We start from the raw sequence: 26,106 nt of genomic DNA on the forward strand, positions 1-26,106 counted from the left end.
ACGCCCCTAATGTGGCTTCAATAAATAACGCCGTGTTGACGGAGGGGCCCGTATTTTACAGCAGTTTACTTCCTCCCCTCTTGCTTCGTTTTGCGGACGGAGTGCAGTATGTAACGCGGCGTGTCATGAACGCCGACGTGCATAAGCACATTTACAAACCCACTGCTACAGACAAATAGCCCAGCCCCATCATGTGTAATCTCAGCGCGCATTAGGAGTATTTTTTGAAAAATCGTCTTTTTTTTTCTCTTCCCCCAACGCGCGGCACGAGGCCCGACTTTCTATCGGGCCTGTTGACTACGGCGGAACAAGCACGGGGGCGCGTTTCATTAGTCTGTCAAACTCAATGATATTTAGAGCCCCACTCCCCTGGCCAGCGCTGGAAAACTCAATCAGCACTCTGATTTCATAACCCGGCTCGGTGACAGGGCTTATTTTATCGCCCCGCTGATTCATTCTAATAAATGCCGTCTGCCCAGCGCGCCGCCGCTGAAATACAGCCACTCCTTCCTCCTTCTGTCCTCCATGGGTCGACCCAAAAAAAAAAGAAAAGAGGAGAGGAGGGTGTGGAGTGGGAATAAATCAGAAATGTGGGAACTGGAGGGTGTAGATAATCCATCGCTGGGCCAGGTGTAGCCAGTAAGTTTGCCCACTAACCCTCCCGCCCCCCCTCGTTCCCTCACACACACACCACTACACCCCCACCACCCTCTCCTCCCTTCTTCCTGCACCCCTGCAGCACAAATCAGCGGCTGGGGAAGCTGTTGATCTGTGCGGGCTCACTGGGTCCATTGATTGTGGACGACGGAGGAGGAGAGTGGCGATAAATAATCGGAGGCAGAGTGTGGAGGGTGAAGGAAAACAATTATCTGTGGAGGTGGAAAGCACATAAAGTGAAGAATGATAAACACTGTGAAATATGATTGACTCCCAGTGATATATTGGAGCCGAAGGACGGGCAGGGAGGTCTGTGAGCGCTGAGATATCCTTGGGAGGGAGCGGCTGCTCCAGGTCCAACCGCATCCTGCTGAACGCGTTTCAGAAACTCTAGAAGAGTTTTGTTTTGAGGGTTTTTTTAGAAACAGTTGCTTGGTTTGCAAATTATTTTGCAGGTACAACTCAAGGAATTTACTGCGATGGGGTTCCACAGGACCAAGTTCTTGGCTTCCTCTAGTTTTCTCTATATTTAACTCGACTTTTCAATTTTATGTTGATGATACTATAATTTACAGCTCTGTACGTTAACCACATCTATCTTAGCCAAGTACTAGATGGTGCTCCGCAAGGTTCATTTGTTGGCTTTTTATTTTCTTCTTATATAAATGACCTAAGACTGAGCGATTCAAATTCATTTTTTTCATTCCAGTTTCTTTAGTCATTTCCTGTTCCTGTGGACGTTTAAGGTCATCTCAAATACGCCGCTGTCACTCTACGACAACAGCAGCTTTGTAACTTAATACTTACTGTAAATGCAGGGAAAACCAGTTTGTTACTTCTTCAAGAGAAGCTGAGTCGGCAACATTTGGGAAACTTTTAACAGGTTTTTGTCTACTTTTAATACTATCTTAAATTAATGATGCCTTGTTGTGTAAAGAGTAACTTTATTTTCACAAGAAAAAGTTGAAGCTGCTATGATTTTTAGAAAAAAATCTACCTCTTTCTTCTATAACCAAATTGTGAAGAATCAACCTTTTTATCTGTTATGATTAACACAATTTACCGTGTTAATCAATAAATTAAAATAACCTTATTTTTACTCAATGAGTAATGTTCAACACCTTGTTTCAACTGTGGCAAGTGTGAAAACACTATCAGTATAGTAGAGATAAAGTAAAATAACTAAAAGTTAATTTATTTCAACAATTTGTTTCAAAAGGAGAGTCTAATATTTTATAATTTCATTACACGCAGAAGGATTCAGTGCATTTTGCTTATCGTAGCTGTGAAAACCCCACATTTTCTGGCAGAAAACTAGAATATTAAATAATGTAGACATGTTATGTCGTATAATAGTCTACACAGTCATTGCTGCTGCTATTATTGATACCTTCTGGGTAAACCTGAAAAAAAAAGTCACTGGATAGAAGCTAAGTGATCAAATTGCTGTATCAGTGCAGTATGTCAATGGAAAGTTGAGTGGAAAGAAAAAGTCTGCACAGGCAACAGTTTTAAGATGTCATTTAAAGATTTCACAGCAAAACCGAATTTTGGGTTCACTGTATGTAACAAAGATTCATTACAAATGTGCGCAAAACTTAGACGATATTGCACTGATGTAAAATAAAACAATTTACGCACTTGAGGTGCTTCCGTTAAATAAAAAATGCTACTAAAAATCCCATGTGAATAAGTTTGTTCTCGCAATAAGTCATTTAAAAACCATGCCACACAATCGTCCCCCAACCACTTCTTGTCTTTTGCCGCCAGTAATAACATCCAGTTGTTGATCACATGACTGGTAAGATGTGAAAAAAGTGTTTCCATTTTAGTTTTGTTAAATTTACATTAACCTTCTTTCTCTCATCCTAGTACAATAACTTGTTACTGACATATTTCTCGTGATCCCGATTTGTGCAATTTTACTTTCAACGCATCTACTTTTAGAATTCAGTTAGCAATATAAACCTGTCAAAGATCTAAATAAAATCCATAAATATGTTTTTACTCGCCTTACTAGTTTGCTGTGTTCGCTCTAACTGAATTGATCCTGATCCCAACGGGACGAACCGGTTTAAATAACCGAACCAACAAATCGGGTTTCGTTTCCCCGCAGACGACGGACGACATCGTCTCGTCAGCCGAGTGCTCCAGCGACGACGAGGACCTGGAGGAGTGCGACTCGGGACATGCAGGTGGGATGAGTGTGTCGAGTTGTGCTTGCTCTGAGATCTGGTCTATTTCCTCCTTTGATTTCTTTGATTTGCCACCGAGGAGCTCCTCCTCTCAGCATCATGCCCTCCCCCTCCAACCCCCATGGGAGCTTCAAGTGTAACTTCGAAACAAACAAAAAAATAGCAGCCCCCCCCTCCACCCCCCACAGTCCCACCCACCACAGTGAAGAAAAAGAAAAAAAACAACATTTATGCGGGGACTTCTCCGCAGTTTTCAGAACTGTTTTTTGGAGATGCGTAAACGTAACCCCTCCTCCCCCCCCAGCCACGAACCTTTTAACTGTGAACATCATCAGGGAACTCTGAAACAAGTTACACTGAGCTATGGGGGCCACTGGTCGCAGACATGACGCAGCGTTGATGCTAATTTTGTCTTCTCAGCACCGATTGAGAGCAAAACTTTACTGAACAAAGTGCGAAATTAGCATCAAGCCGCATGTCGCCTTGCATTGATGCTTCAAAATGTATCTGTCCCCCCCCTGTACATGGTTGAAACCCCCCCCTTGCTGTGCGTGTGTTGCCTTTCTCTCCCGACAGAGGATACATTTTGAGATTCTTTCGAGAACAAAGATGCTTTCAGCCTTTTAGATACTGTGATATGTAGCAGACTAACTGCAACAGAGCCTCTTCCTTCCTCCACTCCCTCTCTCCCTCCTTCTTCTTCTTCTTTCTCTTGTTTGTACCTCTGTTTCCTCGTTGGAGGCTTGCCTTACCTGAGACATTCTGATAGAGAACAGATATCCTCGAATTTCTGTGGGCACCGTCTCTCCTCCCCCCCTCACCCTTTTTTGCCTTTTACACTACACACACGCACACACACACGCCTTCACAGGTATCACTTTGTGATCGCATCAAAGTGATAAGACACTCAGTGGAGATTGAAAATAAAAACAGAGCTGAAAATAAGCCCCCTCCTGCATCCCAGATTCAAAAGGAGTGGTAATTTTGAGGCAACTTGGGTTTGGAGGACTTTTGTTTTTGTGAGGAAGCAGCTGTCAGTCACACTTTCAGCCCTGAGAGCAGCTGGCACACATCCTAATAATGTGGTAAGAACCAGGAGACTGCTAGCCGTATTAAAACCGGCTCAGCGTTTGACAAGCTGCTCCCTTCGGGCCCTCAGGAAATCATTAACAGCTCAGGCTATTTGATTGCTTCACTGTCCTTCGAAATACCATCACCGCAGACTAATTGATGCTGCGCTAATCTGGCCAAACACGGCCCCGCCGAACGCCGAGCATATGTCCTGTTTTCTCTGCTAACAATATGACTGAATTTAAACAATCCCCCCCGTTTTCTGTGTGATGGCGCAATCACCTTTATTTATTTATTAGTCAAATTAGCTCGTTTTTTTTCTTTTTTCACTGAAACTCGATAACCTTTCAGAATTTAGTTGTTGTTTTTTTTAGCACAAAGTAACTTCCTGTATCGGCAGGCTGTAGCTAGCATGTGTTGCTGTATTCAATAGGAGATTATCTAAAAGGAAACATCCACAGCACTTCTACCTTTCTAGATTTCGCCACATTTCAATTAAAACTGAAACGAGCAATCGGATTAATTATGCCAAATCAATTACTGAAATAATCATTAACTATACAGACTCAAAAAATGCCAATTGTTGAAAGAACACCAAAATAAGAATAATAATTAAGCCAAAACTATTGAATAAGTGGATAAATCTTTTATTTAAGTTGGAAAAAACCTTCTTTCTCTGTAAATATTTTGTTGCCCAAAGCTCCTCTAGTGGCAGTTTTAACTTCACCTGGTTTAAACTCTGTAAAACCTCTTAGGCGCCTTTTGCTATCCAAAAATAAATGGACAGATTATCTCTACTCTGTGTTGATGTTAAGTCAAGGAGAAAAGGCTGACTGAGTTTTTCACACGTTGTTACAAGTATTTCTCCGCTGCAGATAAAAGAATACTGTTATCACATTCAGCCAATAAAATGTTTATTTTCTTATTTAAAAAAAAAGGAATGGAATTATTTATTTGTATCTTTTAAATTATTTCTAATATTGTATAAAAAGGCTTAAATTAAGAAGCTGCAGAATGTGGCAAAAAAATGTATCTGATTAATTGATTAATCAGAACAATTGATAGATTAATTGATAATAAAAATAATTGTTATTATAATTGCAGCCCTGATTTTAATGTGTTTTATTGGGATTTTATGATGCAGCAACACAAAGTAGTGCTTGCATGCGAGGCTGATTTCAAGTTTACTTTTGGAAAAATCTGAAAAGTATGGCGTGTTTTTATATTCAGCTCCCTTTGCTCTAACAAAAATAAACAGCCTTCATAAGTCATTGAATTACTAAAGAATCCTCCTGTGTTTAATTTAATCTGGGTATAAATCCAGCTTTTCTGTGAAGACCTTAGAGACACGGTGTCAAATTACATTTCATTTCAAAGGTTGTCGCAGAATAGGTACAATAAAACCTATTAACAAATTGTTAAATATTAAACATCTTTTTAAATTAATGTCATTTGGCAGTATGTAGAAAAACATCTTTGATTTGATAGATGAAACAATATTTAAACACACAACTGTTTACAAGTTCTCTCGAGCCTAGAGGGCCATATTATTTACTCCTACGGGCCGGATTTGGCCCCCAGGCCCCAAGTTTGACGCTTGCCTTAGAGCAGGGGCTCCTAAGCTTCTCCATGCCATGGCCCCCGAAATTAAACTGGCAGCCATTATTATTTTTTAGAATAATTATTGAAAAAGATGAGATTTTATGATGAAGCAAATATACTTAACATGTACATTTAAAATATTATTAGATTAAATTCTTTAGTTTATGCATTTTTTTTACCATCTTTCCCCAATTTTCTGGGGCCTCCCTAGTGCCTTCTAGAGTTTTTGTTGGAGAACTGCAGTGAACAAACAGCATCATAAAGAACGAGAATCAACCAACTTTAGGTAAAAAACTGTAAAACAGGTTGAGGGTAGAAAATAACATCCTAAGCGTTTCAATATGTCACAGAGCGTCTTCCGAAAACAGAAAGGTAAACCTGCAGCCGAAATTGAAACATCATGAATCCACATCACTGTGAAGCATGTTGGTGGCAGCATCATGCTATGGGAATGCGTTTCCTCAGCAGGCACAGAGAACCTGGTCAGAGTTGATTGGAAGAGTCATAGGAGCTGATTACAAAAACGCCTCGTTTTTCAGGTCTTATTCATATAATATATATTTTTTTAATTTTCTTCCACTTCACAATAATTCACCACAAACTGTGAAGTTTGTGACTGAAATGTTGCAAAACCCAAAAAGGCTCCAGCAGTGTGAATACTTTCACTAGAACACTGCAAGCGTTTCTTTTCTTAAAACATCAAACCCAAGTGTTCTCAAAAGGTCAAAGTGCAAGCTTTTTTTTTTATCTCTGTAGAACACGGTACGCCCCCTCATATAGTGGCAACATAGACACACCCATACCAACCGTGCATTCCACCATGTTGACACAGAAATTCATCCCCTCATTCCTCACTCCACCTCCAGCTGCATGACCTGCTGTCCGTTCTGTTCTGTCACATTGTTTTTGTTTGTTTTCTGTGGTGCACATGTGAACATGAGCTGGGTTTGTATAAGATTTCAACTTTTTTTTTTTGTTTTTGGTGTGTTTGTTATTAATCTTTGGGGGTGCCAAGGTGGGTAGAGTGATGTGATATTTTTTATTATCATTTTATTTCATTCTTTTGTTTATCGTGTTGTACTGATTTTGACATCATCGCCATCATCGTCATCGCCATCCGTCGACCATCCTCCAAGCAAGGCTAGAGCCGCTCCTCCCATGTTTTTGCCTCATCTCGTGCCGCATGAACTTTTGGTGGTTGGGAAAAAAAAACTAAACTCAAATTCAAACTCCTCCCCTCGCCCTCCTTCCCCTCTTACTCCCCCCCATCATCAACTTTGTGCCGTGTGGCTCCGACAGAAACATCCCCTGACCTCATTTTCAGCACAACGCAGGGAAACGAACGGCAACAAAAATCTTTTCTTGCCATCATTTTCTGGTTTGTTTTGGGTCTTCGTGCCGACAACCCCATACTGTCTTGAGAAAGTCGTGTGTGAAAGACTGACCTCCCCTCGCCCCCTTCCCCCAACCACGTACACCTTCTCTTCACCCTTTCTGAGTGTTAACCCCTTCTTTTCCCTCCATTCTGAGTCAACCTCTCTGCATATACATGTCTGTTTGAATGCAGATGGCATAAAAAGACTTTTATTGCCACAAAGTATATCTGTTTTTCTATTCTATCTGTTGCTCCAAGTAGAAGGCATTTGTGGCATGCTTCGACCCAGACTAACTGCTGTCAGTACCTCCCCGCTGCGCCCTAATCGTCACCCCTTCTGCTTCTGCATGGACATGATTGGCATCCATATTTTGTACTGCTGTCTTTCCACCCATAAATCCCAGGCTAACTCCCCCTCTACCCTCTACCCTCCCCCCACCTGGCTTCGGCTACGTGTCAGTGTGCATGCTGGGGGCTGCGGCGGCGGCGGCGGCAGGTCCGAGCCCCGCCAACGTAACCCGTAGCATCCCGAGGCGTCTCCTGTTGTGTGTTTTGCTCCGTCTGCCAAAACAGCCTGTCTTGTCTGCTCTTCGTCTTGTGCTCGTGTCGTCTGTTTAAAAAACAAATCTGTTAAACCTAACCCCTTTGCCCCCGTACTTTACCCGCCCCACCGGGAGTTCCACATGAGAGAGAGAGAGCAAACAAGGACTGCAGTGAAAGTCCTCTGTGCACATTTACCTAGCAACATGTTAGAGGTGTCAAACTGTAATGAAATTATTGGAGAAACATAAGTTTAGAGAAAAGAAAAAAAAGTCGATTCTGGTTTCGTTTTCCACCGATTAACTGCGTGGCGGCTCATTACCATGTAGTCAGAGCAATTTTGTGGTTAATACATAACTGCATGATTGCAATTAATGCAAATGACTCATAAATCTACAAATAGAAACCCCTAATGTTTGATTGGTAGGTACAGAGTCCCTGTTAAAGATATTAATTTTGTTGTTGTTGCAGCCCATAATAAGCAAAATTAAATTAAAAAAAAGAGAGGTTCTTTTTCCCACCTGCTCTGAAGAGGTGAGGAGAGGGCATGTTGATAACATTAATCAAGTCTTTATTGCTTTTGTATCAACAGTTTCCCAGGAGTTGAATCGGGGCGACAGCTCGGCAAGACTCTAGGAATTCCTAAAAGGATCAGAGCCGTCGTCACTGTTATTAGTTTCAATTCTGATTCGGCTTGTCAAAATATCACGGCAACGGTAGACGTCACGCCAGAAACTGAGACAGATTTTGGAATATGTAAAAGTGAGCCCCAACTTTTGAGTTTTAGTTATATTTTTGAATCTAAACGTGTTTATTCCTATGCTATCAATAAAGTGACAGACTTATTATGAGATGAAGCACCCGACCGGTTTAAAAGGAGTCAGTCATAGGAAATTATATAGAAACTTGGCAAAGACACTTGGATGCTTCCAAAACAGCAAATTTGAGCATCACTGTGGAAGCAGCTCTCTTTGTTTGGTAGTCTGGACCACATAGGGGCATCCCTGAAGCAGCAATTGTCGCTGCCCATCAATCTGAGAAGGGGTATGCAGTCCTTTTTAAACTATTTAAAGTCCATGACATAAAGAGGCATCAGGTGGAGGTGGAAAGTAGTTGCCAAAACATTAGACTGACAAAGTTCAGAAAAACTGATAAAACAAAGTTCTACATCTCAAACTCTAAACGCCTATGTTAGCATATTAAATGTGGAAGCTCATGACAGTGCAATCAAAAGTGTTGAGGGAGGGTTGCAAAAAGGAAGCACAATGTCAAAGGACGATGGTGGAAAGATATCAGCAATTACTTTAAATAAGAAATAGTTGCTGTGCATCAATTTGGGAGGAGTTAGGCCACTTCTAAACCATTTGAAGTTCATAATGTCACAGAGAAACATTATCTACAAGTATGGAATATTTAAAACAGACACCAATCTCCCAACAAATGTAGATGTAGCTGTGAAATGCTTTAGAATAATGTCCTTGTTTGGATTAACAACCCCAACATACTTCTTCTAAAGTACTGAAATTGGTTCTCATTGATGTAGACCAGGAACAAAAATTGTGTCTTGTTGTTCGCATAGAAGCATCCGCCTACCAATGACTCCCCTGTGACTCCTACCAAACTCGACACCAGACCAGCGGCCAACTGTTTCGACAGAGCTCTGTGTGGTTAGTCAGAAGTTTGTTGCCATGTTTTAAGTAGAAATCCACTCAGACAGCATATTTCGCTTAAACTAGTCTGCTTCCGTTGCTGATCCGGCTTTTTGTATCCATAGGAGACATAAATATTTTTGAAGAAAGTTAATCTGACGCATTGAGGAATTGTGTGCATTTGTACAATTCTTAACTAAATCACTATGTTAACAGTAAGACTGTCAAATGGTAAAACCACAAGGAGCTGGGACACCGTTGTAACCACGTGGACTGTTCGGCTTTGGATGAAGTACAGAAAACAGAACTCGCCACATCAACTCACACCTCACTCCATACTGTCAAGCACGGCGGTTGAGAACTGTGCACAAAATACTGTTTGCAAAACTAAAAAAAAAATGTCATGCTAATATTTCTTTTGTTTTTCTTTCAAATGACTGACTTCAAGCTAGTTTAGAGTTTTTAGCTCCTAATTAAAACCAATATTTGATTCCTTATGAACAATACAAGCAGCCTGGCTGTTCCAGAATCAGTCACTGATGCGCATCTTAGGAACAGCCAGGGTTTTTTATGTAGCAACCCAGTATGCCATCTGTCAGGCTGGGACTTGTCAAGAGCTAGTAATGGGGGATAAAGTTTATCTAACATCAGCGACACTTCATTAGCTGTTCAATAATGTGGCCAAAGAAGCATAAGCGTCCTCACAAGTCCAGTATGAGCAGCTACAGGCAAATTGGTGGAAGTAGTGGCAGAGCTGATTTGCATTTGCCTGGTTCCATGCATATTAAATGAGGCAACAGGGTAGAGCTCCATCAAAGGCATTAACTGAAATGAAAAGATCATCTTTAGAGATGAAAAAGAAATGGAAATATGTCATTAGTGTGAGCATTGGTGATATTTTAGCTTGTCGATCAAATCAAAATTCAAAATCCAGCGCTGATTTGTGATTGTGGTGTCGCCAAGGATGTGGCGTTCCGCCTAGATCGACTCAGTTTCTACTTCTTCCTGGCTCAAGTCTCAATATAAACATGCAAAAGTAGGCTGTTTCGCTCTTTTATTTAAAACACATAGATGTAATTTTCCTCCAGGGGGACTCACTATCCGTGCGCAAGTCAAGCCCATCATTAAAGAGACAGTGTTTTTAACAAACAGGCCATAAATGGTCCTGCAGGCACCATTACCCTCACCCTTTGATCAAGTGGAACACGGATCAAACAGATGGAACACATAAATAAGAGTGATATAAGCATAAACGTCTCCTCATCTCGTCGGCTTTGGATGGGTAACATTTGGGGTCTATTACTCACACCACTGCTTAGACGGAAAGGCAAGGATCTTCCCATTACCGCCTGTGAAGAGTGAGAGCGAAGAGGTAGAGGATGAGGTATGATAGGGATGCATCAGTGGGTTTCCTCGTGGCGACGACTCTGGCCTTGGTTACGGCCCGCTGGGTTGGCTGTCACTTCGACGCCGAGCTGAGATCAGTTTAAAGGTTATCCAGCTGACACATGTCCGCCGAGCGCAGGGGCGCGGACTAATGGCTGTGCAGCAAATGGAGCGGCTGACGGGGGGGGGTGAGTCGCCACGCCCGCCGGAGACACCAATTCAATGCACCAGCAGGCTGCCAGCCACAGGATGACAGATTAGGACCTTCTGGAAGCTCCGGAACAGAGTCGTTGGGTGGCTCTTCCATTCCTGAAACTGGGTCTTCACTCGTCAGAGCAAGCTTTTAGAGATTGGAATGAATGACCATCGGTGGCAATTTAGGCGTCTATTGGCTGAAGCGTAGCATGCAGGGACGAGATAAGATATTTAAATGAGGCAGAAGGCTTTCGAGGAGCAAGTTTTTGGGGAAGCTCAGCACACCGGCACAATCCCTGTCATGACTCTGAGTGTGAGCCGATGGCTCCCTGGTAATCAGTTCGGCACCTCGGTGTAGGTGAAAGAATCTGCTACAGCAGGGTTCGAGGTACAATGGATGCGTCATAATGGGATTTCAGGGCCCAGAACCACTTGTCTCCTCCACATCTTGCCACATCAAAATCTCATTGACTCAGTTCAGCGGCCCGCTTTCGCCGCGCTGCATTGTCAAAATCCCTTGCACAACGCCGGGATTCATCTCCATCCGGAAACCTCAGCAAACAGCGGATAGACAGGCTGATCAAGCTGGGCAGAGAAAAGAGGGAGAGGAGAGGTGGAAAGTGTAGGAAAAAGTGTTGCTCTGAGTTTTCTGTGTCTGGAGCCCTGAAGCTGCTGATGTAGCCAATCAGATCGAGCAAGTTAAGTTGTTTTTTAAGAAAACGGTAGGAACATATCCAGCAGAAACTAAGGGTCCTAAGTATCACACATGACAAGCAAAGACTTATGCATTAAATACAATAACTGAATACCAAAATTAATCTTTAAAACTAATTAAAAGTTACTTCAGTTTCAGTTTAAATATTCCATGTCTAATTATTATCCCATCAAATAGACCCTAAGATAAGATCAGTCAACCTGCACAGCAACACAACCAATAATTGATCAAGCTTTTAACTTTTAAGGCCAAACAGAATAAATGGAGAATATAAATGTGTATCTTAATGAATATTTCTACTTGTGATCAGTTAAATAAAGTTGGAAAGTTTATACATAAAGTAAATAAATATCTAGGATTATTGAAATGTTTATGATTAAATGGGAAAATTTTAAAAAAGCATTTATTTCTATCAAAATGCCAAACTCATACAGTTTGGCATTTGATGTAAAAATCTGGAGAAAATTGGAATAATTACAAAAAGAAAACAAATCTACAGCAATGTTAATTTGTATTTTTTTATGAATAATAATGAAATGTTTAGTCATTTAAGTTCAGTGTCACAGTTACGTTCATAAGTCAAGTAGCTTAGTCAGAAGCACCTGCTGTTTCTTCAAAGGTCCTGAATATGTTTTAGTTAAATGGGAAGAAACAACTGAGTAAGTGGCAGCAGGTCCAGGTGGAGGGTGGCGCAGGGGATAATTAAGAGCTAAAAAAGCCTCGTAATAAAAAATGAAAAATCCTCATCCATCAGGCAAAGTTTGGGAAACAAACACAATCTGGTTGAGCAAACTTATTAGCATTGTAATTTGTCTGCCTCAGATACGCAGCAAGACGACCGCTGCTTGTGCAGGAGCTTACACAGGATTAAAGTGTTTACCAAACATCAAGGTCTTCTGCACTGCCTTTTACTGGAGACCCCCTAACCGCACCACCCGCCCACTCCACCCCTCATCCAAGCGTTTTGTTGATACAGAGTAAAAGCTAACAGTTGCCGAGAGCCGATTGCCAAGCAGCGAGTGAAAGGAAGCAAACAAGCAGGGAAGTGCTGGATAAATAAGGCCATGAGACGGAATCAGCTGCAGTTGTTCATCCAAGTTTATGTTATTGGAATATCATCGCAGCGACGACAGACCACAAATTCACTCCGATACGTTCCTGGAGTTTTGGGTTTTTTTAATGCTAGATGAGCAGCGCTGCCGTTCTTTTCCAGGAACCCCAAGCTGATATGTGAAGACGAATGCGCGCGTCTCTTCCCGGAGGCGTGAATAAACCCGCCGCCCGGCGCCCTCTTGTGGAACTCCAGATGTTTAGCTGTCAAACAAAGGCTGTTGGTTATGCACGCAACACAAAGCATCAAATCATTTTACTAAAAAAAAAAAGGGAGCTCATTAATTACCGCTGTGCTCCACCTCTTGATTAATTGGCGGATGTGGTGGGCTTAAATGCCATTTAATGTTGGTTATACATCACCCATAATGCACCTTCTCTCCCCCTTAACCACTAATGAATGGTTTTTGCTTGAGAAAATATCCCACAGCCCTTGATGGCAGTGCCCTTTACTGACCGTAGGCCCTCCTCTTCATCCCCCCTAGCTTGTTGTATTTGTTATTGTATCTTACTCTCCCTAAATGCAACTTACTTAAAGCATGCATTAACCCAACTTCTTACAGTGGAACTACGAAATCCAAAGAATCAAACGAAAGAACCCATTTGTTTCCCCCCCCCTCTTTCTCTGACGTACATCCAGACTGCACGCCCTGTCCCGTGTTTAAAAATACTAACAAGAGAAATGTAACGAAGTAACTAATAATAAGCGTATTATTATTAGTTATATGAAGGTGGTGACATTTTACCTATAAGCTGTCCCCCCCTCTCTTTGTCTGCCTCAGTGTGTGCTTTCTGGTTGTTCATCTTTGATAGTGTGAGAAATTCAATGCCTTTCTTTCTTTGTTTCTTGCTTGCTTCTTGTCTTTTTTGTGCATATATGTCAAAGCACATATATGCAAAACTGTTCCTTTTTTTCTGATAATGTCAGATTTTTAAACTTTTCAGCTAATTTCATGAGAACTGCTGATGTTTTGATGATTTTTCTTTTCTTCCTGAAAGGGGCAGTTCAGGATGTTTTAAAGTGGGGTTCTGTCAAAAGGTTGAGCCTTTAGTGTCTTTTCTTCTGTGGATGCATTTCTTGTCGCCTTCATTTAGAATAGATCCAGGTTTAGTTGCTCCTGGAAGCCGAAGCTAGCAGCGAACCAAAGAGAGGGCAAGACCAAAGTGGACAATTATCTTTCTTAAAATAACTTTAATCTACAAAAGAGTCACAGTGGTTTATGTTATTGACTTTTAAATCATAATCACATGCACACAATCACTTTATTTTGACCTATAACCTACAACAACTGTGTTTCTTAATGCGTCAAAATATCTTTGCAGGTGGTTTCCCCCAATGACCTCATCGGTTGTTATGCTCAGTTTTATTTTCATTATGTCTTTTGTCTTTTTTTCATAAATTTAGAAAGATACTATCATGATTTTTTTTTCTCTTTCTGTTTCTAAAAACATGCCGAAGGAAATCATAGAGTTAATTTTTCATTGGCTATCTCAATTGGCTGTTTCTGATTGGTTAGCTGAGACCTTGGGATGTTTCCTCCCCCTGGCAGCAGCCATTAGTGAGGAGATGAAAGGTTTTGGGAACAAACTTTAAAACTCATCATGAAGAGATCTTACTGGTTGGTACTGGAGGTCTCTACTTACTCCCTGAGCTGACCAGTCTGTGCAAGATTCCCTTTTTTCTCTAATATTGAGAAACAAGTTTCTAAGTGGACACTTAGGAACTCTCTAAATAACTTAAATAGTTTCTAAAAGTTATTTAGTACCAAAATCTAAAGATTCTACTGACATGTGTCCTTCAGACTTATTTTGATATTACTGGGTACTTAAACTTAATCCTATGTTACTATTGTCGTGAATTAATCTCAAATTATTTAGTCTTAGCCCAGACGATCTGCTGTTCCACAGTCGGGTTATGCTTATCCCACACAAATGTAGGACCTTATTCAAAACTCTGTGCTGCCATCTAGTGGTTGAAGTTGAGCCTAATTTTGGCTAACTTATTCCTAAATTTATCTCTTTTAAGGAATATTGTGATAATTTTTTTTAACTTCATTTAGCTGCACGACTAAAGAGACCTAAGAGATCATATAGTTAAATATATCTTAACGTTCGCTAGAAAAACATGACAACAGTTTGAAGGTAAATGGAATCACAAGGTAAATGGAAAGTGCTGAGAGTATTTCATTTTATTTTTTTATTGGAGTTGTTCACTTTGGTCTTGGCCCATGTCAGACTGGCCGTTAGCTTCACTCTGTATTCATCCAAAATGAAGATGCCAAAACAGTCATCTACTGTAGATAAGACATTAACTCCTCACATCCATAAAACAGAACCTCACTTCAAAAAGTCTCCAATTGTCCCTTATATTAGAATAACGCTTCCTCTTTTCCCTATGAAGTTCTTCCTGTTTCCGGTTTTTAACATTGGGTTTCAAATTGTTGCGCCTTTATTTGAGTTTCAAATTGACGCTTTCATGGAGAAAAAAGAGAAGCCACCTCCAAAGTAGACTCCCCCCAAACCTCCTGCCACTGTTACTGAAAAAGTTCTTCCAAACTGTTTATGTGCTTATCTTTAACATTCACCTGTTCTTGAGTAGCTATCTCTAATTTGGAATTTGGGATCGAAATCAATAAATGTCAAATATTTTTGTGCATGGCAAAGAAGTTGCAGCTTAGGGTTTGTAAAACTGTCAGTGTTGAGAGTGCTGTTCTCTTTTGTAGATGGGCATGTATATGCTCATTGTTTGTATATCCCCATCCCTTCCTTACAGCCAAAAGCTCTAATGCCGCCCGACCGCTTCGTGCCGCCTTTACATGGACATGGCAACTGATGTACACGTTCACCCCCATCTATGTCATTTCCTTCCTAGTATGTTCATAGGTCCCACCCCGTCTCACGCTCCCTCCTCCCAAACCCTTTATGTAGAGACTCTTAAGATATGTACAGTTCATTTTGTTCACAACTGATGAACAAGTAAATGTTGAGCAAAAAGAAGCAGAAAAAAAAAAAGAAGCTAGAGTCGTCTGATCAGGCTGTAGATATTTACCAAGATTTAACGATAAAAGTAGGAGTCATAAATGTACAGTTTTTCTTTTTTATAAGACGGAATAAATTTTAAAAATGGAAAGGAAAAAAAAAAGAGCAGAATGGCAAAGATTATTTTCATGTCATGTGTGTGGATGTATGTGTTGTTGCCTCCCTATACCATCCTGTCTAAACAGAGAATAATATACTACGTAACCAGAAGCTGTTAAAGAGAATCTAACCTGTCCGAAGGCATTCTTACACAACTTTTTTTTGTAAATTTTGTTTTCTTCCTGCCAAAATCATGCGGGCAATTTGTTGATGTAAGTTGAAAAAAGCCGATGGTATGCTTTCTTCCTTCTTTTGTAGGCTTTTATGATTTTCCAAGCTGACTTTTGGTTTTCTTTACCTGTTTTCCTTCTTACCTACTACTAATCCTTTATCTGACTAGCTCTATCTGTGGCTTTACTTTGTGAATGTTTTATTCTTTCTTTTAGTACAATGTTTGCTCTAATTCCAGTCTTTTTTGCAATGCCTTAATTACTATTTTGTTATTTTATTGTTTCTTTTGTTTTCACTTCCATTCTGATTTTCTTTATTGTTCCAAAAGGTTTGCATCTCTTTATAGTGCCGTTTGTGAGCCTTTGCAATGTACAAACAAGCCACTTTGGCAGAACGAAATGCAGTTTCAATTGACATCTGAATGTTTCAGACTCTTTGTAGTAGCGCCCTGTTGGTAAATTTGTGTATTAGAAATAGACAATTATGGGGAAGGAATTAATTTTTCTGGTTTATATGCCAAAATGGGGAGCACAAGTTGTTAAAACAAGTCACACCAAGTCAGGAAACATTCAGGTGTCGCTGAAATACCCGGTGCCATTGTGGTAACTGTAGGGTCAAAAGGCAAGAGGCTAGGACAACTAGGGGAGCCCACTGAAGCCAAGGCAACTAGATTATCCTGTCTTACTTTGGAGTGGTTCTACTAACCACTCCAAAGTAAGACAGGATAAGCCAGAAAAACATAGGGCTAAAAAGGAAGGGCTAAAAAGGAAATCTTGAGTTTAGTCAAGGGCTAAAAAGGAAATCCAAATACACAAAGATGGGTAAACAACAAGCCGAGAAGGCTCAAACATTGCACCAAACCTGTGCAAATGCAGCCCAACACCACTCAAAGAACATATTGGCAGCTTAAAAAAACCTTCTCTAAAGCTGTTCACTGTACAATCTCTACACACTATCCATCGCCATATGTTATTTAAAAGAAAACAAGATTGTACAACTATCATACAGACCCTTCCCAGGACTCCACAAGCTAACTGATACCTAGCCTGGTAATTTCTCACACAAGTTTAGTCAATTCCAATCTGAAATACAGTACCAACCCTGTGTGTACAAACCCCGTACGACACTCCAAAATACAACACAAAGATCATACAAATCTTTGTAAACAGTATACAAACAGTATACCTATTCAACACTGTCCAAACATGGAACAATCTGTAGAACTGTAAAAATACAACACAAAAACACCAGACAAGTTTAACTTATTTTATCTTAAAGCCACTCTAAGATGAAGGTAGATCCCTTCTAAATGTTTGAGATTCACATTTTACATGCATTAAAAACTTTTCTATTTCCATTTCTTCATGAATCAATAAACAAGAATCTGACTCTGTTGTGTGCGGGAATGAAATCTTGAGGTTAGAAATTGTACGTGAAAATCCTAGAATTTACAGAGCAGTTCTTTTTTGCTAAAGCTTTTTTTGACTTTGGTTTAGGCCCAATAACATCCAACATACAATCTATTACAACCAGATTGTAGTATGACTTCTTTCTATACTCAACAGTCCACCTTTTGATGTCAACACTCAAGCAATAATAAAACAGCCCATTTAAGTAACTGCTGACAGAATCATGTAAAGGTAGCAATTATAGCTCACCGCATAAGAAAACGGGTCAGCATGAATCTCAGAACAAAGGTTCTGTTGCGGTTTGAATGTAAAGGAGATCTAGGAGTTAAAATGAGGTATCAGTTTGATGTGGCTCACCCTTGTGCATCCCTCAAAGCCTTTTGATGCAATGTAAACTTTATTTATGGCTGTTTTTCTGTTTCTTTTGTTCCTTTTCAGTTTTGGTCTTGTTTGGTTCTGAGTTTCATTGGTTTTGCACTGGTACAGTGTTTCTATTCTTTCATCATTTAATTTTTGGTTTTCTTTGTTTCATATCGAGCTTTGCTTCTTGCATTTTTCAGTTTTCTCTTTTTGTTTGTTTGTTTTTTTTTTTTGGTGTGTGTGTGTTTGACTTGCTTCTTGCTTTGGTGGTGGGAACCTTTCTATCCCCCTGACTTCTTTCTCTCTGTTTCCGCTTTGCAGGAGGGGAGCTAGTCGTCCCCGTGCTAGTTGAGGACCCCATAGACATCCCTTCTGTATCCACCCGTTCACCCTTCATCCCCCTCCCCCCGACCCTCCGCCCCGTCCTCACCATTATCGACACCACCAAAGAATCCTTGGCCATGGCCACTGAGGCGGGGGTACCTTGCTTGTCGGACCGAGGCAGCGATGATTGTGATGGTGGTGATGATGGTGGTGATGATGATGATGATGGCATGGTGATTTCGGGGTTTGGCTCTGGCGAAGCTTTCGACTCTAGCCTGCCCCCGACTGACGATGAAGATTTTTACACCACCTTCTCCCTGGTAACAGATAAGATCTTGACCACATCGGCTTATGAAGGCGGCTACAAAGCTCTCGTGCCCAAGTGGGAACCCAAGGACTTGAGGCCTAGCAAGGCCTCAGAGGCAGGCAGGACTACACCCGCCTCGCCTCTGCCGGACATCCGGGGCACTCCGGCGGCGGCGGTTCCCTCGGACATGCCACCCAAGCTGCCTGCAGGGAAAATGGACAATCGCGAGGTCAAACCTCTGCAGCCAGACATGCCAGTCCTGCTGCCCCGGCCGACATCCTTCGATGTGGACGGCACCAAGCCAAGGGGCCCCTTCATCACCTCACCCATGCTGCGCACAGTACCCGCCGCCTTGCCCACAGTGCCCGGCGTGGTGAGGCGCGTGCCGCCCGGAGCCTCGGAGGTGATCCGTGAATCCAGCAGTACCACGGGCATGGTGGTGGGCATTGTGTCAGCCGCCGCCCTCTGCATCCTCATCCTCCTCTACGCTATGTACAAGTACAGAAACAGGGACGAGGGTTCCTACCAGGTGGATGAAACGCGCAACTACATCAGCAACTCTGCGCAAACCAATGGCGCTGTGGTGAAGGATAAAACGCCCAGTGGCAGCGCTAAAGGCAGCGGCAGTAGCAAGAGACCGAAAGACAAGGATAAGGAATATTATGTATAGAAATCGAATCATTTCACAACACCTGAATAAACTGTTTGGAACAAAGCTAAAAAACATTTTGACAGTACCATATTGGCAACTGTGATTTAAAAAGAACACATTTTCTTGAGAACTCTAGACTCACGGAGTCGCTTACAGACGAACTTCAGCTCACGGGAGCTCACTTACTATTGTAAGCGTTACAAAGAGACGATGCAGTACGACTCCATCGGGACGATTTGAAAAGTTCCCGCTGGAGACATTCGACGGTGTGAATTATCACTCGAACACCCCGACACAACCCCAAGTGACTGTGAAGAGGTGTGTAATCCTTGGAGTTCTACTGAGCCCCCCGTCCATTGTAACCCTGTAAAATACGATCACTGTCATTTTGGCCATTCTGAGCATGCATGTGAGGTGTATGTGATGTGGTGCTGGCATCTGTGTAAGTGAGGGACCTCAAGAAATCATGATTGTTGGGGAAAGTTGGAAGTCAAAACACTATTTTTCTTTTTCTTTTCTTGCTATTCAAATGGTTCATTAAATGTAGCCGTCATGGACGCGACATGAGGTAACGTATAAATGTGTTTAAAAGTCTTTTTTTTATCGGTTGTTTTCATTTATCCCTTTACTTGTGTATCTATTTATTAAGATGAATGATTTTCTGTCTGTTGTCAAAGAAACTAATGGCCAGTTGGGGTTGACTAGTCAGTGTCAGTCGCCGCTAGTCGTGTATCAAATTTTTTTGCTCTCTTGGCAACCAAATTTTAGATGGTCCTCAATCTTGCAGGAGCAAGTTAAGCTTTCAAAGAAGGTAAATATATTGTAATTTATTCAAATTTGATTTTTAGTATAAAAAAATCTGACATATTTTCCCTTTATTTTACATTTTTAACTGACCTGCTGTGTTAAAATAAAACATACTTTGTGTCTGCAAACAGTGTAACTGTCACGGTCAAAGTTTGGTAAAAGTAAAACGTAGATTTAAAAACTTACCGCAGTGTGACCAAGTAAATTTTCTTTCTTCAGTTTTCACTGAAAACTGTGTCAAAAACAAAAAATGTTTACATACTTTCTTACAGCTAGCCAGTGTGCTTGGTGACTCATTACTGTACAGAAAAGGGCAATTTTCTGTAGGTTTTGTTTTCTTTTGTCCTCCTGATGTCCAGACAGTTGTACATTTGACTAGACTTAATTTAATTTTTTTTGCTGTAGCAACGTGTTTTTTCTATTGTTATTTGTTTGCCCTGGAGTGAATAATGGATGTCCACAGGAAGTAGTCTGGAGAGACAGGAAGTCTAGTCTCTCCGGATGGCGTTTCTCTTCAGTCGCATGAAAATTCAACCATCTGACGCCGTCTACACCAACCCTCGGATCTCAGCGAGGGTCTTCTTCTGAAATTATGTTTTCATCATGTTATTTATTTTTTTATTGGAAATCTAAAACAAAAAAAATACCAGTATAAGATAATAAAGACTGATTATTGGCGGATTTGGAGATCTGTGCTGGCACCTTACTGACTTTCTTTGTTTTTTGATTTCATTTTTACTGTGACGTTACTGTCTTGTCCGCTCAACTTGTCAATTTGCTTTTTTCGCTCTTTTTTTCAGTTGTATAGTTAATTTCACGTCTCATTTATATGACATTATGTTCCAGGAATTCAATGTTTTTTATGTCTTTATTTATTGAAGAAATTAGCTGTCATTCGTTGACATGCAAATCAGTGTGTATTTTTCTTTTTCATAGTTTTTTTGTGTGTGTGTGTGTGTGTGTGTGTGTGCGTGTGTGTGTGTGTGTTGGTACTTGGCTTTTTAAACCAGTTAATTATTGTCTTCTGCTCCCTTGACTTCAAACAATTCCCAGAAATAAAAAAGAAAATGTTCCCAAATGTTTTGGATGTTCAGCTGTGGGTGTCTGTCACTCAATCGTTCACCTCACGCTATGAAAGCAGGAGGCGGCGCCGCAACAAGATGGATGCCAAAGACTCATCCTGTTTGCCGTTGCTTCGCCGATTTCCTTTTATACCCTAAAAGTGCTACCATTTCTATTCAGACAAAGCGCAGAGCAGCTCAGAACTGTCATTTACCTACAGACGATTATGCAAATCCACATGCACATTCTCAAGCAACAAGAGAATTCTGAGGGTCCGAAGTCTTTGCAACGTGCTAGGAATGGCTTTCAGCTTGAGCTGAGACTTTGTGAGAGATCACACGGCCAAATGAGAATGCCCGCAACCACTCCGCTCCGTTATGAGCTCCTCGACCGCAGGAGCACCTGCTTTCCCTGCTTCCTTTGTCTTTTTTTTTTTCTAACTCTGTCCATATTTCTTGCAAATGGGCCTTTGCAGAGCTGGTCATTAACTTGCAATAGCCCATTGATGTAGGATATCAGTGCACCATGTGTGAGTATATCCAGCTCACACAATGACTGCATATTAACTCATTCATCCTGCCACAGGCGAAAAGGAAGCCGGAGGGGCCGGCGGAGATCCATTCAACTGAGGGGACTTTTTCCCTAGTCTGAGCCATTTACAATGAGAAATTATATTTGCTCCTCCAAGAAAAAAAAGAGAGATTTATATTGTTTGAGTCAGTACGATGGAGGCTAATGTATATTAATTTGAACAAGCGGCGGTGCTCGGTCCAAGACGTATCGCTACAATAATGGCAACTGTGGAAGCAGCTAAATCGATACAGGAGTTTGTCATTTGTGTTACAAGTGGATATCTCCCCTCCCTGCCCCTTTTAGCTCTTTTAAAGCGTTTTCTAAGATGCTCCAGTATCTTTCAGCGTCGTCATTGCTCCCACTACTTTCAAGGTGTAGGGCGTTTTCCAGCAGAGCAGTTCCAGTTCTTAATTTGTTTTACACAAGCAGTTAAAAACCAGCTTGGTTTTCCACAGCCGGAGAATCAGTGTGGTGCTCCAATCATTACCGCGCCAAAAACGAGTGTTTGGAGAGAATCGGAGTGTAGCGAAACACTTTCTACTACACAAATCCAATTATTTCTCTCAGTACTCCAGCAAATACCATCTTAATAGAAGAAGGTACATTTATAAATGCAATTTTCTGTTACTTGTAGTGTTTGTGAATGCTTATTACAATCCCAATTTGTTGCTTTTTGATCAGTATTAACCAGTTAGATTGCAAATGGGAGTCAAACGCAAAATATCAAGCAGGATTTAGAAAACTGACAGAGCTTGCAAGTTGAATTAGAAATAATGTTCATAGATTCAGCTCTAAATTTGTCACACTAATCAGTTTAATTAGGACCACAAATATCCAGTAACTTTTATTCTAAAATCCAGCTGGTGCATCCAAATCTGCATGTAAATGGTTACATTAAGCTTGACTAAACTCATATTTCTCTCTTTTTCTCTCAATGTTTGTTTTCTTTGTTGTTTTTTTCCAACATGACTCCCACCACCACATGTGATTAAGGTGTATCCAGTGCTTGTTTTCCATGAGAGATAGCCTTTTGAGTATATGCTATATATTTTTTTTCCCCTAGTGTGACTCTATTTAACAAGAGTCACAAGAGTATGTATGGACATACAATATTCATTGTTGGTGGTACATCATTTTACTTAGTGGATTTAAAGAAAATGGGGGTGAATAAGAATGCAGGCAAGATTTTCCAGATTTTATTATCGTATTTTCAGCACTATAAGGCGCACCTTCAATGAATGGCCTATTTTAAAACTTTTTTTATATATAAGGTACACAGCATTATAAGGCGCATAGAATAGAGGGTACAGTAGAGGCTGGGGTTACGTTATGCATCCATTAGATGGAACTGCACTAAAGGGAATGTCAACAAAATAGTCAGATATTTCAGTCAAACTTTATTAATAGATTACAAACCAGTGTTCTTTTTTTTTTTTTAATAATTATATTTATTGGTTTTCAATGTTTTGACAAATAAACAAATACAATACAAGAACAAGAGAACAGTCCAGCTCTTATAGTTACATACCTGTGTATATACATATGCATGCACATACACCCCGAAAAGAAAAGAAGGAAGGGAAAAAAGAAAATTGAAAAAAAACAAGAAAAACAATGAAAGACAAATGGTCTGCACCAGAACATTTCAGGTCTTTACAGTTCGGTCCTCCTCAAATTACAAGTCCTCTCCAGAGAAGCACAGAAGTTTCAAATCCTACATAAGAAATAAAAGGCTCCCAAACTTTATGAAAGTTATCTTCTTTATCGTGCAGTTTGCTCGTTAAATAGTCCAGAGATATATAGTCCAGTACTATATTTAGCCATTGTGATTTACTTGGAGCTTTGTCAGAAATCCAATTCAGTACCACACATTTTCTTGCACAAAAAGTAAGCATTCTGTAGAGTTGACGCTGACATTTACCAGTAATGCTGGCGTCAGTTAAACCAAGTAGTAAATACAATGGATTGAATTCTGTGCAAACAGAGAAAATCTTATCTAATTCACATTTTATTATATACCAAAAATGTTGAATTTCCCTGCAGGACCAGTAACAATGTGTAAGACCACCAATATCTGTTCTACATTTTAGACATAATGGCGAGAAGCTTGTATTGAACTTACTTCGCTGAGAAGGAGAAATGTGCGCACGGTGTAAGATTTTCAATTGCATGGCCTTAACCCGATTGCAAATACTTAAAGACTTTGCATTCTTCCAAGCCTCGTCCCACCCCTCCTGATCTATTGCCCACTGCAATTCCCTTTCCCAGACTTCTTTTAAGTGAAATGTATTTGATAAGGGGTGCTCTTTCAGTAAATTGTAAAAGATTTTAATTGAAGTTCTTACCATAGGGGAAAATAGCTGTTTTTCACACACCGAAATTGTTTGGTCTACATCGAGTGTGGTTTTTTTCTGTATGAAATCTCTAATTTGTAAATAGCGAAAGAAATCCTGTCTCCCAATGTCATATTTATCCATTAGTTGCGAGAATGATAATAACGTAGCACCTTCCATCAAGTCAGAAAGTGTACGAATTCCCTTTATTGACCATATTTTAAAGCCAGAGTCCATAGCGCCTGGTAGGAACATGGGATTATCACAGATAGGTGTAAGAGGTGATATAATTTGGGACCTGTCCTCAAGTTTTTGAACCATTTGCCATGCCCTCACAGTGTTAATAGTAATGGGGTTACTGCAGTACATTTTTATAATATTTTTTTTTTCCAAAAAAAGTAAATTTTTTAAAGGGAACCTGGACATAGAGCTTTCTATATCGAGCCACAGAGAGGCAGGACCCCCTGTCCAATCAGCAGCAGCACGCATATGGGCACTGATCTGATACTTTCGTATGTCTGGGAGAGCAAGGCCTCCACCTGTGGCCGGGAGGCACAGTGTAGAAATTTTTAAGCGTGGTTTCCTTCCTGCCCATATAAAAGAACTTAGCCACCCATTTAGAACCTTAATTGTTTTACGGAGAAAAAGAACTGGAATTATTTGTATGGGATATAAAAGTCTGGGCAGGACATTCATTTTTAGGAGAGACACGCGGCCCAACCAAGAGAGAGGCAGTGTCCTCCATCTATCGAGGTCCAGCCCGATCCGTTCAAATAAGGGAGTGAAATTGGCCCTATACATTTTGTCGAATGAGGGGGTAATTTTTATTCCCAGGTATGAAAATCCTTCTGGGGACCAAGTGAAAGGAAAAGGAAAAGGAGCAGGAATAGATGGTTGGTGTTTTAATGTGCCTAGTGGCATAACCTCTGATTTGTTGAAATTGATTTTATAACCCGAAAAATCCCCAAACCTGTTAATGGTCTCAATGAGATGTGGAATAGAGTCCTCAGGCTGAGATAGAAATATGAGCACATCGTCGGCATATAAAGTAATCTTGTGTTGTCTCTCTCCAATGGTCAGACCGCCTATCCCCCCATGGGTCCGCACCGCCTCCGCCAGAGGCTCTATAACTAGAGCAAAAAGCAGGGGCGAGAGGGGGCAGCCTTGGCGCGTTCCCCGCCGCACCTGAAAATTTGCCGATCGTAGACCGTTAGTAATAACAGCTGAACAGGGCTCACTGTAAAGTATTCTGATCCAATTGACAAAATTTTCCCCCAAACCGAACTTTCTCAGAGTGTAGAAGAGATATGACCACTCAACGCGATCAAATGCCTTTTCAGCATCTAGGGAGACGACTAGACCAGGCATTGCACTTTGATTGAAGAATTGGATCACGTTGAGCAACCTACGCATGTTATTGAAGGAGCTACGTCCCTTAATAAAGCCAGTTTGATCTTCATTGATAAGTGTTGGGAGTAGGACCTCCAAACGTTTTGCCAATATTTTTGAAAGGATCTTTAAGTCTACATTTAATAAGGAAATTGGCCTGTATGAGGCACAATCTTCCGGTGGTTTGTTTTTTTTAAGTATTAGAGATATATTGGCTTCCCTCAATGACATGGGCAAATGACCCTTCCGAAAAGAGTCGTTAAACATGTGCAACAGTGGTTCGGCTAGTAGAGTGACGAACTCTTTGTAAAATTCTACAATAAGAAAGTCAGGCCCTGCTGTTTTTCCAGGCTGAAGACCTTTAATGGCCTCCGTGACTTCCTTAATAGTTATAGGACTGTCTAGTGTCGACTTTTGGATTTCTGTCAGACAAGGAAGGTTAAAGTTGGAAAAAAAGGTGTTCATTAGCTATGTAGTGTCAATAGAGACCTGGGATTTGTAGAGATTCTCGTAAAATTTTTTGAAGGTATTATTAATACCATTTGAGCTGTTTGCCATTCCTGTCATTAATGAATGATATATTTTGAGAATCTGATTTCTTTTTGATCACGTATGACAAGTATTTCCCAGGCTTGTCACCGTGTTCGTACAGTTTTTGTTTTGCAAATCTCATTTTTTTCTCTGCTTCGTTTGTTAGCAGGCAGTTCAGTGCTGAGCGGAGAGTCTGAATTTCTTTGAGTTTCTCCGTGGTGGGTCTAACTTGATAGACTTGCTCAGCCTTCTTCAATTTGGATTCCAGAATTAATCTTTGTTCTGCTTGCCTGCGTCTTTTACCATTTGTAAAAGTAGTAATGAGGCCTCTGCAATAAGCTTTGGAGGTCTCCCACAGTAATGATGGATCATCGGTGGATGCTGCATTAACTGAAAGAAAATGTTTGAATTCCTCTGCAAAATAGGTTTTAAATTTTCCATCATATAAAATAGAGGAGTCAAAGTGCCACCGTCTTGATCGACTGACCACAGTTCCTATGTTACATTTAATGTACACAGGCGCATGGTCTGATATTATTATGTTGCCGATTGAGC

The 26,106-nt window shown here is 40.7% G+C and overlaps 1 protein-coding gene across 10 annotated transcripts in view; it reads left to right on the forward strand.

Moving 5' to 3' along the window:
- nrxn3b (neurexin 3b) overlaps positions 1-20,741 on the forward strand; it is a 397,106-nt gene extending 376,365 nt beyond the window's left edge. For 7 of the 10 annotated variants that reach the window (XM_028040044.1, XM_028040045.1, XM_028040039.1 and 4 more), the window contains 2 exons: positions 2,774-2,852; positions 17,895-20,741. In XM_028040044.1, coding sequence (XP_027895845.1) covers positions 2,774-2,852; positions 17,895-18,874 — 1,059 coding nt within the window. In that variant the 3' untranslated portion in view covers positions 18,875-20,741. Of the gene's footprint in view, positions 1-2,773; positions 2,853-15,268; positions 15,508-17,894 lie in introns of those variants that run through there. The other 3 variants (XM_028040047.1, XM_028040049.1, XM_028040046.1) reach the window with 2 other exon arrangements.
- Positions 20,742-26,106: the final 5,365 nt, after the last annotated feature.

The sequence above is a fragment of the Xiphophorus couchianus genome, chromosome 15 (genome assembly GCF_001444195.1).
Source record: "Xiphophorus couchianus chromosome 15, X_couchianus-1.0, whole genome shotgun sequence".
NCBI lineage: Eukaryota > Metazoa > Chordata > Actinopteri > Cyprinodontiformes > Poeciliidae > Xiphophorus > Xiphophorus couchianus.